This window comes from Morchella sextelata (genome assembly GCF_020137385.1).
Source record: "Morchella sextelata strain SCLS chromosome Unknown scls_3, whole genome shotgun sequence".
NCBI classification, from domain to species: Eukaryota; Fungi; Ascomycota; class Pezizomycetes; order Pezizales; family Morchellaceae; genus Morchella; species Morchella sextelata.
In genome coordinates this window covers 3,320,326-3,332,699 of record NW_025408618.1, presented here as the reverse complement: position 1 = coordinate 3,332,699, position 12,374 = coordinate 3,320,326, and the positions used below count along the sequence as shown (strand labels likewise).

The following is a 12,374-nucleotide window of genomic DNA, read 5'->3' as shown; positions in this document are numbered from 1 at the left end:
CATTTCCCTCTGTCTCTCGGCACTATGCGATATAACATAGTAAACCAATTGTCCCTCCCAAGAGTGACATCTCAAGCTGGCACTGGTAGATATTCCCACACCCCTGGCAACCCTCTGACCCTTTGGTGACAGCAGCAGCTCCAACGCCCACTCCCGCCCACTCCCGGGCGCCGGCAGCAGGGTCTCCAAGCCTTTCCCGCTTGGACGCATCTTGGCGGCCGCGTAAGCGTCTAGAGGTGGAGACCGGGGGTGGCCGACATCACCGCAGGTCACTCGGCTGCTTTCTGCGGCCGGATGAGCGGGCAGCTGGTTTTGTTGTGTTTGCGGTTTTGTGGGTTCTCGGGAGGATGGCCGCTAGTGGTGCTTGGCTTGGCTTGGCTTGGCTGTGTGCAGGTGTGGGTGTGGGTGAGGCGGGATGTGTGTTCTAGAAACCGCCGGAAAGGTTAGTTGGATGCCCGTGTTGAGTGTTTCCTGCCTGGATGCGTGAGGGTGCGTGAGGGTGCGCGAGGGTGCGGGAGGGTGCGTGAGAAATAAGCTTTTTGTCAAAGTGCCAAGCGGGCGTTCTGTTTCGGAATGCCAATTGCGTCGACGAAACCCTCGAGTATACAGACTACTATGTACATGTGTGCAGAGGACGGTATTCTGCATTTAAAACTCGAGTTCCGCGTGAAAAAGATCGCATCTGTCTGTCTGCGGGCCCTCAATTCGCATGTAGACAGACAGCGAGTCACTCAGAATCACTCGTTCCATCTGTTCTCCACGAGCTGGTTCAACACGTTTGCGAACATGGTGTACTCTATTTGTAGAAATGTATATGGACAGGTTTAAACTTTCTCGTGACTGGACTTACATCATGGCAGTTCCACAACCTCTCCTCGCGTTTCTCTGCTCTTGCTCTTGAGCTACATTACATGCATCGCACCCGCTACCACCAGTGAGTGACCAGTGCCACCATGAAATTCCTCACGATCCAGATCTTCATCAAGAAGGGTATGCTCCTCCTCCTCTCCCTCCCTCACCCCTTCGCAGAATTCTAACCCCCATAATGTCACACAGACTGCGGCAAAACAATCACCCTCGACGTCAATCCCACCGACTCCATCAAGACGGTCAAGACAAAGATCCAGGACAAGGAGGGGATGGTCCCGACACACTATTTCCGGCTGAAATTCAATTGCAAGTACCTCGACGACGAGAAGACGGTTGAGTTCTACGAGGTTGTGAAGGAGTCGACGCTGTGGATGGTGTGGCCGCTGCCGGGGGATGTGAGGGGGAAGGTGGATGGGTTGGGTGCGATATCGAGTACTGCCTAGAGCGGGCGGGCGGGTAGTGGGTGTGGTGGGGTGGGGTGATACGGGGTGATACGGAGTTGTACTGCACATATTACGAGGTAGGAGTATTGGTTTTCTAGGAGTTGTGGGTTTCTTTTGCTACATAGATGTTTATTTTGGCAGTTTTATACGCCATTGATGGGAGACGCTTTGCTAGTCAGCTCTATTTGCACTGGGTCTAATAAATACTTGATGGTCTGTAAGCTTGAGAAGCTGCCATTGGGCTTGAGCTCAGGTGCAGAAATGGCCGAGTGACCTGATGTGACGCTGTGCTCTTGGCGCTATAACACACTCAATGCTATCAATAGAACCAGCAAGAAGGCACCCCGCCCACCCCACTCTCTCTCTCTCTTGCTTTCCCACGATCCAGCGTCTCCAGAACGCACTCTCGAGTCCAGGATATCTGCTGTGGCTGGTGGGCCCTTACATCACAGCACAGCACCGCACCGCCACTCCTGTTCCGCTTTCGTGTCCCTGTCGTCGACTTGCGGCTCCCAACATTGATTGCACTTTGCACAGATCAGAAACAACGAAATCCATCAAACACCAACGACGCCCCCCAACACCATCGCCAGAATCCTCGAAAACCACTCGACATCACCCCGCACTCTCACGGACCTGTAATATCCACCAACCTGCACCACCAATCAGCATCTCACCACTCAGGAGCCCATACACCCCCTCCCAATTCCAATACCAGCCAGCTACACCACAGCTGAGACACCAGCGTCCACCCCACCATCCGCCCCCGCGGGCACCAAACACCACCGGGCCGACCCCCCCCACCATGACGTCGGCCTTCCCCTCTCTCCCCCGCCGCCCCACCCTCCCCTCCGTCCTGCCCAAGCCGCCCTCCGTCTACCTCCGCACGTCCACCTCCGCGGCCCACAGCTCCGTCTCCTCGCTCAACAGCCTCTTCAACCCCACGACCCGCGCGCCCGCCGACGCCGACGCAAAGTCGTTGATCCTGCGGGCGTTCGTGCCGCACGTGGCCGTGCATGTGAGCGATGACACGAACGCGCTTGCGCGCGAGAAGGGCTTCGCCGACTTTAAGGACATGCTGCGGCCGTATGGCGAGGAGATCTCGGGCCGCGTGACGGTGCGCGACAGCCAGGGGATCAGCAGCAGCTATGATGACTTTGGGATGCGGTTTGTGGCGCTGGCGGACGTGGCGGCGAGCGGGGAGAAGTGGGAGACGGGGCTGTCGAGGCTGCAGCAGGCGGCGGCGGCGGCGGCGGCAGCGGCAGCGGCAGCGGACGGGGACGGGGAGGGGAAGGGGGAGGGTGAGGGGGAGAAGAAGGTGTGGGTGGGCGGCAGCATTGAGGAGGTGGAGGAGCTGGTGGGGATGCATATGGATCGGGAGGTGGCGGGCACGGGCAGGGAGTTCTATATGCTGTATTTGAGACGGCTGTTGAGTGCGCTGCCGGTGGCCCCGCATGAGACGTTCTCACACCCCGTGGCGTGTGTCATTGCGATCTCGTCGAGGAATACGACGCCGATAGAGACGCTGAGGAATCTGTATACGTCGGGGAGTAGGGTGCAGCTGCCGGCGTATGTGAATACGGACTATCTGCGGTACTATGTGCTCGTGCACGACGAGGACCGCGATGATATCAAAAAGTCAGTAGCTCTCTCTGTCTCTCTGTAGAAGCAATCGGTCGTATTAACTGCCTCACCTCTGTAGATCTAATAGCCTCTTTGACCAAATGAAGAAGCACTTCGGCCTCCACTGCCACCTCCTGCGCCTCCGCTCCGGCGGCCGCGCCGTAATATCCGACGACGACGCCGTCATCGTGCCCAAACCCAACTGGATCTCGGCCGCCGAAGAGCTCGCCTCCATCACCTCGACCGACGCCGACTACTCAGACGACCAGCCGGCACTCTGTCTCCCCGACAGCGATGCCGCCGCACTCACAACCATGATCCGCGAGATGGCGCAGGTCTCCATCATCCCGTTCATGGAGCGGTGCGTCGCAACCTGGAACGACCAAGTCGCATCCAGACGGCGTGGGCTGTCAGGAAGGTTCTTGAGCATGAGTAAACGATACTTTGGAAGTAGTGGTAGTAGGACGAGTACTAGTGCTAGCAACTATGACCCTTTGTCCGCCAGCTACCACCCCAGCACGCCCGAGGCGCAGATGCGCAAGCTCGCCGACTACGCCTTCCTGCTGCGCGACTGGCGGCTCGCGAACGGCGTGTACGACCTCCTCCGCACCGACTTTGGCAACGACAAAGCGTGGAAATACCACGCCGGCGCCCAGGTCCGTCTCCCCCCCCCGTAAAGTGAATCCCCAGAACTGATCATTGACAGGAAATGACCGCGATATCACTAATCCTAACGGGCACGGGCCTAACCACCAAGGTCCGCGCCGACCAGATCTACCCCCTCCTCGACCTCGCCGTCTACTCGTACCGCAGCCGCTGCAGCAGCACGTACTGCGCGCTGCGGGCGCTGCTCGTGTCCGTCGAGCTGCTGCGGCTGCGCGGCGGCGGCGCGGCCGACGAGGCGGCGACGTGGGCGATCCACGCGCGGGACATGCACGCGAACCCCGGGATCGGGCATGCGCTTGTGACGGAGCGCGTGGGCGCGTGCTATAGTGTTCGCGAGGGGGTGGGTACGGGGGCGTGGGGAGCAAGGCGGCGGAAGGCGGCGATGTGGCGGATGTTGGCGGCGGGGGAGTGGTTGGCTGCTGGGAGGGGGGCGGTGAGTAGGGCGTGTGTGGAGGGGGCGGTGGGGGTGTATGAGGGGACGGGGTTTGCGGGGGTGAGGGCGTTTATTGAGGGCGTGAAGAAGGGGAGTGGGTATGGGGGGGTGTTGGTGGATTTGGGCGGGGAGGGGGAGGGCGAGGGGGGGGAGGTGGAGGTGGAGGAGGAGGTGTTGGAGTTGGAGGTGGGGAAGAGGAGGAGTGTGGGAGGGAAGGCGGGGAGGGAGCTGTTGTTGGAGTTGGGGGATGGGGGCGTGAGGGAGGAGGATGATTTTGTGGAGAATTAGATTTTTTTTCTGTGCTCCTTTTTTCTTTCTTTTTTCTTCTTTCTTTTGTAGATTTTCTATTCTTTTCTTTCCTTTTCTTCTTTCTGATTGCTAGGCATAGGGATTGTTTTTATCTACACTTAAGCTTATTACTATCTTCTCCCGCCTTCCCTCTTCTCTCGTCTTCTTGTTTCCTTCCGGGAGTGGGGAGGCGAGATATACGGGTTAAAGAGAGAAACAATGCCAAACTATGACTTACCTTTTCGTCTGTTGTTGTTGGCGTCCATTCCGTTTCTTATCCAGAGAGATGGAATGGAGCATGTACTCGACCAGAGCTTTGTCTATTAACCACTGATTGATGCCCGGGGAGGAAAGATAATTCACTGCTATTGATTGTATTGCGGATCATGTATCGTCACTCGTGGCTTGGCGTTCCTCGGTAACTTGGAATCAGCGCTTGAGAAAGCCAGCTGTAGGCACCGCTCGACATCACAGTAAACACTTTCCATTTGTAAGGTATATGTGTGATAAAGTAAGCGGGCTGTAGGGCAGGGCGTGAAGGGAGGGGACTGAGATGGATCATCAGTAATCACTCGGTATTTCACATCTAACTGGCCAGTTACTAGTCTGCCTAGCACCCATAGTGTAGCGTAGAAGGGGTATAGGTGATCACTACATCTTAAAATGGAATGTTACGCCCGCGAGTGGGCGGATCGAAGCTTTATCAGCCGTAGTCACCCATCGATCCACTACCGCATACGGCCGGCCAGATATCCAGCACACACACACACATCGTAGACGTCCACTCGGGGCCTCTGCCCTTGCTACATGCAGCAAATGGCATCACATCGTGATACTTAGAGCCGCAGCAGAGAAATTGCACAAGCTGGTGTGTAAAGGCCCCCCCGCTGTGCGGGCGTTTGTAATATGGTATATTAAGATTACCCGGTCCCGAATAAAAGTGGATGATACGGACTTGGTTGGCATCGTGGGTTGGTGCGTTGTGGTGGTTTGTGCATTTGGCTCTAGTAGTGGGCCCCTCTATTACAGCTTTCTTATATGTGGACAGTGGTTTGTATGGACGTGGGGGGTGGGGGGTGGGCGTTCCTTGAGTCATGTCAGTGCCACGATGTATTGGTCCTGGATGTAACGAGTGGTTCGGGGGTTATGCATGAAGCTATCCTGATATTCAGCATTGTATGCCCGTGTTTTACACCCACTTCCTCAGACCTGTTCTACATCTTGAACCCCCCCCCCCTCCCCCCCCAAAGCCCAGTAAGTAAATAAAACCAACTGGGCCATTTTTCCGCAAAGATTTTAAAATTTGTCGAGCAACGATACAAAACGGAAATCCCACACTTTAGTCGAGTTATAAATTTGTATAAAGTATCTATTGAGCCGGCCGGCTTAAGAACCTTAATTCAACCAGGCCTGGCGTCGGGTTCCAAGAGGTCCGGCCCGACCCGCCCCCAGAGCACCATAAGGAAAGGCCCGGCCCGCGCGCACGCATCTCAACCACAACCCAAGCTGCCCGCTGGAAATTTTTCCAACACAATGAAAATACACATAAATAACGCAGAGGCCCAGTGCCTTGCCGTTTAGCAAACGTTATGTGCAAGGATATAGCTCTACTTTTTCAGCGTGGGACATATTCCGAGAATGCCGCCCAAGACCTCCCGAGCCCCACATGCAGCCAGTCACAACCCCTGCCAGTTCCGTCAGAAAAGGTTCCTGTCCCTGGCCCGGGCATTATGTCATCAGGCACCTAACTGCACCCCAGAGATTCTTTATCGATAAGCGACCCACGACGGAGCTACCCGTCCCCCAATGAGCATACCCACAAACCCACCACTCACCACCCAATAAACCAACAACCTATTTAGCAAGCCAAACAAGCAACAATGGCCACCACCCAGCCACTCGCCATCCAGTGCAGAGACCCGGGCGAATTCATCTCCTCCATCATCGAGCACCACCGAGCCGGCGGCGGCGGCGGCGGCGGCGGTGTGCAGCTGCCTCTAAAGGACCAGGAGAAGACGTATCTGATCTTCGTGGGCATCGAGGACGAGGATGGCGTTTTCGAGATGATGGATGACGATCGGGAATATATTCCACTGAGCGGAGAGGAGGAACTTGAGATGCCTTGGAGCGAGAGTGATGGGAGTGAGCAGAGGTTGCCGGGTGAGCCGCCGGGCTCGGGGCAGCACCAGATGACCCAGTCACAAACTCCAGAGTTAGGGGAGGCAGAGGATATAGTACAAGTAGAGGAGCTTAATTACGAGGCCACGGGACTTGACCAGGAGTTGCAGTCTGCCAATGACCAGAAATCACTGATATCAAAAGTCACTGAGACGAAAACCCCCGAACATAGCTCCCCACCCGCTCTGCCAGAAGCAGAGGAAGCTGTATCGCCAGTACAGCTACCCCCTGCTTTACCTTCAAGCTCACCACTGAGCTCGCCGCCCCCGGAAGAGGATGACGAGGAGCTGTTTATGACCGGTGAGAGTGTCGTAGCATCCAAAGGCCAAGAAGGGTCTCAAAGCCCTATTGGTAAACCCCAAGGAACCCTAGACAACCACCCAGCTGGCAGAAAAGAATCACATAAAGAAACAGGGGCTCGAAATGAGGCTACAAAAGGAAACGGAGATAAATCCCGAGCTACAGAAGAAGCCAATATATCCATCCCTGAAACTCCAAATACCCGCAGGAAGATTCTTCTACAAATCCGGGAACCCAGCTCCCCCATACCTCCACAACCACACGAGGTCTCACCGCTCACCACACCAGGAGACAAGCTGCCAGTATCTCAGCCCTACCAGAGCTCCCAAGCGGTATCTAGGAACAGCATGATAACCTCCCCAACAGCCAAGCGTCTCCCAATACCCACCAAGAGCCCACAATCCCAACAATCCGAAGAAGAAGAATACACCACCTACCCCACCCCAACACTCGACATCCTCTCCGCCGCTGAACACATCGAGCTCCTCTACCTCCGCGACCTCAAAACACTCCGCACCTTCCTCACACTCCTTCAATACTCTCCTACCTCCCTCGACCTCGACCCCACCAGCAACCAACCCCTCCTCGCCATCTGGGGTCTCATCGGCGCACACCACACCACGGGCGAATTCAGCGGCGAGGGCATCGCAAACACGTTATCACTGGCTGTGGACGCGGCGGCAGAGTCGGGGCGCTTTTTGGTGCTGGGGGAGGGGTATGTACAGGAGGATGTGGGAGGGGGTGAGGTGTCGTGGATGGAGGCGGAGGTGCCGGTGTTGAGGGGTGGGGTCGGGGGCAGAAGGACGGTGGTGGTGAAGGGGGTGTTGGGGAGGTGGTGTCGGTTTGTGGAGGAGTTGGAGTAGCTGGAGTAAGGGGGGGGGGGGGTAGCTTTGGGGGGTGTTACTTGATTTTAATGGGGGTTATATTTCTGTCCTCTCCGGTGCTTTGCTTTCATTTCTTTTGTGTAGGGGTTAGGAATATATTAATATTGCTTAGAAGAGATCCGGGATTTAATATTATTATACCTATGAATATGATTCCCTATTTCACATGTAATTAACAAAGAAAAATAACTTGCCGCCTCTCTTCAAGGTCCTCATTTTGTTTCTCTCAAGTAGAAAACTGCACAGGGTAGATCTTAATGCTTTCCAATGACCACTAAAGTTTAGTTAGTAAGCAGGGGTAATGATAACATGACCGAAATTATCTATGCCAAGACTCTAGCTCCACTGGATGCCTTGAGGCAGAAACGATCTTGTCACTGCCTCATGATACTGACACCCGCCCCCGGCGGGCACAAGAGAGGGGGAGTAATCTCACTATTTCTAGAATAGGGGTTGGGAGGGTTGTATCGGGGATATGGCTGGTTTGGATAGCTTTGTTCTGCTTCTTACCACCCATTGTCCCTCACAAAATCAGCAGCCTTAAGTCTGGTGCTACTTATGAAGTCGACCGTTCCTCCGAACTACAGATGACATATATAGCTAGCTCTCGCCCGTTATGAGGGTGGGGGAGGCAAAAAATTGTGTCTTACAATTGATCCAGTCGAGGAAGTTAAACGGTACATGCGCCGAGACTATTGTTCTGGCCAGCATATATCTCTATCACGAGAGTCGGCTCATATAGTGCTCACAGCCAACACCAACACCGCCGCCATCAACTACCATGGCCCCCCCGGGGGCTGCGGAGACGTAGACGGCGGTGTGATACATGAATACAAACATGGCAGGAGGTTTCTCTATCTTAAAGCAACTCAGAAACGTGTTGTTTGGCCCTATTCGAGTGCTCCATTCCCATTCCTATCACCAACCACCAACAACCGTCATAACTTTATTCCGCTACACCACACCCCACAACATTAAACCCTTACACTGACTGCTACGCGAAATGTTTATAGATTCATAGGATACAACTCCCCTTTAAACCTACCGCTTCTAATATTTTTTCTTTTCTTTGTTTAATTCATTAATTGTATGCAGCCCTTAGGCTATGACAATATTACCGCTTCTAATATCACTACGACGTAACTACGTAGTTATATCAAAATTGGATATGATACCGCGGCGTGATTTCGGTTTCATTGAGAAATACACATTCTAAGGTCGATGTAACAACGGCGGGAGGGCCATGAACTCAAGACTGCAGCATGTAGTATGAAGCATTCGGAAATGAAATTTGGCAGTGGAAGAAGGTCTTTAGAGTGTCTTAAAGAAAGACATGCCTGAAGGAGACTATGGCGGTGGAAGGCCTTGTTCTAATGAAAACTGAAAAAAAGAAAAGAAAAATGAAGTGGTGTGTGCCATAACAGCGGGAGAGCTATTCTCAAAACTGAGGGGGAAAGAACCATTGGGGAAAGAGAAAAGAAAATACCATTGTAATATGAGAACCGCTGCCGAGGGCCTTTGCCCTTCAGCCAAATGATAGACCGGTCCCTGTGTTAATGGATTAAATATTAACTATTTTATTCTACTTGAAAACATACGAGGTATTTTCTCTTCTTCCTTATTATTACTGATTGTGATGCTGTATCTACGAAATTGAGGCACCCCTATAACAATACCCTGCAAGAGCAGAGAGCAGGAAGCCGATAACGCTGATAGCCAATGATTAATATAGATGCCAAGAATGTTGCGCCTTCCCGAAATAATCTCCCACTATAATTATATCACCATCTACCAACTCCCGCTACCATCATAAAATAAGTTTACATCCTTCAAGAGAAGTCGCTTGTTTAGAAATTCATCAAATCTGTTTCATGGTTAGTGCCAGTCTCTAGAAATACAAGAACGAAATCGAGCTCACCTCTCCCGAACAGTGCCCTCTTCCCCCAATCCATAGCTAGCAAAACTCTGGTTCTAAAGCTCACACTCTGTGCAAAATATACAGACCTCCAGAGGTAAACAAAGATAAGCCCACCTCCAATGCTCCATCCGTTAAGATCAAACACAGCTGCGTTTCCAATATAAGCAAGGTTTCCTAGATGCTTGTATTCAAAACCCTTGTATGTGGTTTCATCCAAATCTCCGTTAATAATATTGTTTAATTCTAGCCCAGGAGCAGCCTGGGCAAATTTATTGAACTTTCGGGCGAGATATTGTCTAACATTTTATTAGTGAAATGTGTGCGGAGGAAGAGGAGAGAGAGGGAAAAGAAATATGTAGTACCCTTGTTGATGTGCTCTTTGTGCTGTAGCTGGTAGTGAAGTAAGTTTACTATCAATTTGTTGCAATAGTTCCTTCAGCTCGTGGAAATCAAGAGTTCCACTCTTATCTTTATCATACTCCTCAAATAGCCTGTCCAATCTCCTTAAATGATCTGTCGCCTGTGGAAACTTCTTTCTCACCCTCGTTGCCACACTTCTCCACATTCCAAAGTCCAAATCCATTTTTTCTGGATCCTTTCCACGCTCCCATGCAATTTGTTTCAAAAAGTCTGTAAGATGAGCTGCAATATTGTTTTGAACTGTACTACAATCGCCAATCGCGTAAACATCCCCCAATGGAGTCCCAAGTAGGCGGAGATGACTGTCTGTCTCGAGGGCGTGTTTGTTTTTCTGTGCTTCAATCTGCGATGCGATATGTTCGGCGAAGTCTGTTTGGGCAACGCCAGTAGACCAGAGACACATTCCAAACGGGAGTGACTTTGTTACGATTTTGTTGGTTTTGGGATCGCGCTGTGTAAATATTACTTTATCTTTTTCAATCTTGGAAACGCGGGCATTGGTGAGGACGTCTACTTGGTCACGGGCAAAACGTTCCTGCAATACGGATTAGATGCGATTCTGACTGGGGGCCTGTATACATCAATTACCTCTGCGTAACGAGAGAGAGCTTCATCGTAGGTGTTGAGTATATGGGAGCGCGATTGAACAACGTGAACAGAGACTTCATTCCTAAGAATTTTAGGATACTAGAGTTTCCGGTTAATATCGTTCTTGACATATAGATGAAAACTTAAAAATTATTTTACCATTAGTGTAAGGTCTTCGTTGAGCATATCAAACAGCTCTGCAGCGAACTCAACACCAGTTGGTCCGCCCCCACAGACCACAAAGGATAGCAGATTCCTTCGCTCCTCGTCCGTAGTGCTGGGAAGGCATGCTCTCTCAAAGCACTCGATAACCCTACTCCTGATCTTTCTAGCATCGTTAATATCTTTAAGATATTCAACATGCTCAAGGCCTTCGACTCCATGAGTTCTTGTTTGTGATCCTTCACATGTATTAGTTATATCAAATCATATCACTCATTGTTCTCGGGATGGATGAATTTACCAACACCAATCACTAGCTTATCATATGGCAAATAGAACCTCCTCTCCTCCCCATCTGGTAGCGTCTGTGATACCTCCACAAGTTTCTCCGAAAAGTCGACAGATTCTGCCTTGGCTTTGAGGAAGTGGCCCCGAATCCTACTTGTAATTCTTCTTATTGGTTCTACTAGTGAACGTACTTCCAGTGTCCCCACAGTAGCACTGGGGAGGAGAGGTGTGTAGAGGAAATAATTACTCGGCGAGACAACGGTAATATGGTAGTTGTCCGGATTAATGTTCTTAAGCAGAGCTACCGAACCCCAACCACAGCCAAGAACTACAAGCTTAGGTTTATCTTTCTGTTTTTGCATTTCGGCGCCATCTTCATCATCAAGCTGCCATACCAAAACAAAGTTAGCGATTTGGTCAAATACTGAACCGGCAACTGCATGCGAGTGAACTCGGGCGAATATAACCCACCAATATTTCTGCAATCGGTAAATTCTTTGGTCCACCCTTCCTTGGGTTCAATGCTAGTTCCGATACACTGAGGTCGTACGTCTCTGACTGGTCTTTATATGTGCTGGCATCGTAGACGAAGAAAGCCACTATAAGTCCCGTTACCGCGAGGCTTGCAAAGCCCGTGTATGCGCATGTCTTAATGACGAATCTTGCGAGTTTACTGCGCTGGGGTGGAATGGGATTATTTGAAGCCGAGGTAGCTATGATTCTCGATTGCGGGTGTTTAGCTGTTGATAACGGGGGTTTCAATTGGGGCCTGAAACCCGCAGAGAAAAGTGGTGAGGTATTTTGACGAGTTGAAGAAGCTAGTGACTGGAGACCACGGAAGCTGTTCGTTCGTACACGAGGAGAGCAGCGAAGTTCCGAGAGAGTGCGCAGTCTCAGCATGTTGAATTCCCCTGGAAAGAAGTATAAAGAACGAAGCCAGACAGAAATTTAGAAGATAAAGTCCCCGAGAATGGTTACAGATGGAGATGTGTATATTACCAGGCAAAAATACAGGGAAGAGCTAGGTATGAACAGATATATCCCCCACTTATACAGCTTTGTGAAGAGGGGGGGACACAGGATACAAATACTCCTTAGAATGAAGCTATGCACATACCGTGTATCAACAACAAGGAAATAGAAGCTGCAACAGTGACGCAACCGTTGCTAAGTGCTCACCCAAAGATCTGATCGGCTCCGACACGGCCCCAGGCTTTGAAGCTGAATTGACTTCTAGACTACATATCCTATTGTGTAACATAACACTACATAAAGTAAGGCCAAGTTAAAGCTGACTGAGCATGGCATGTTTA

The 12,374-nt window shown here is 51.7% G+C and overlaps 4 protein-coding genes across 4 annotated transcripts; 3 read left to right on the top strand and 1 right to left on the bottom strand.

Annotated features, from left to right (window-relative positions):
• Nucleotides 1-953: 953 nt before the first annotated feature.
• Nucleotides 954-1,313, top strand: H6S33_009695 (uncharacterized protein; the record flags this gene model as incomplete). The annotated part of the gene is made up of 2 exons (XM_044841118.1): nucleotides 954-990; nucleotides 1,057-1,313. 2 exons carry the CDS (start codon nucleotides 954-956, stop codon nucleotides 1,311-1,313), a joined length of 294 nt encoding a protein of 97 aa, XP_044698510.1.
• An 805-nt stretch (nucleotides 1,314-2,118) lies between these two features.
• On the top strand, nucleotides 2,119-4,323 carry H6S33_009694 (uncharacterized protein; the record flags this gene model as incomplete). The annotated part of the gene is made up of 3 exons (XM_044841117.1): nucleotides 2,119-2,951; nucleotides 3,016-3,592; nucleotides 3,643-4,323. The coding sequence occupies 3 exons, from the start codon at nucleotides 2,119-2,121 to the stop codon at nucleotides 4,321-4,323; spliced, it is 2,091 nt and encodes a 696-aa protein (XP_044698509.1).
• A 1,880-nt stretch (nucleotides 4,324-6,203) lies between these two features.
• H6S33_009693 (uncharacterized protein) lies at nucleotides 6,204-7,664 on the top strand (the record flags this gene model as incomplete). The annotated part of the gene is made up of 1 exon (XM_044841116.1): nucleotides 6,204-7,664. The coding sequence occupies one exon, from the start codon at nucleotides 6,204-6,206 to the stop codon at nucleotides 7,662-7,664; it is 1,461 nt and encodes a 486-aa protein (XP_044698508.1).
• Nucleotides 7,665-9,473: 1,809 nt separating this feature from the next.
• On the bottom strand, nucleotides 9,474-11,961 carry H6S33_009692 (uncharacterized protein; the record flags this gene model as incomplete). The annotated part of the gene is made up of 7 exons (XM_044841115.1): nucleotides 9,474-9,549; nucleotides 9,690-9,899; nucleotides 9,966-10,558; nucleotides 10,612-10,710; nucleotides 10,771-11,012; nucleotides 11,075-11,447; nucleotides 11,533-11,961. The coding sequence occupies 7 exons, from the start codon at nucleotides 11,959-11,961 to the stop codon at nucleotides 9,474-9,476; spliced, it is 2,022 nt and encodes a 673-aa protein (XP_044698507.1).
• Between the last annotated feature and the right edge of the window lie 413 nt (nucleotides 11,962-12,374).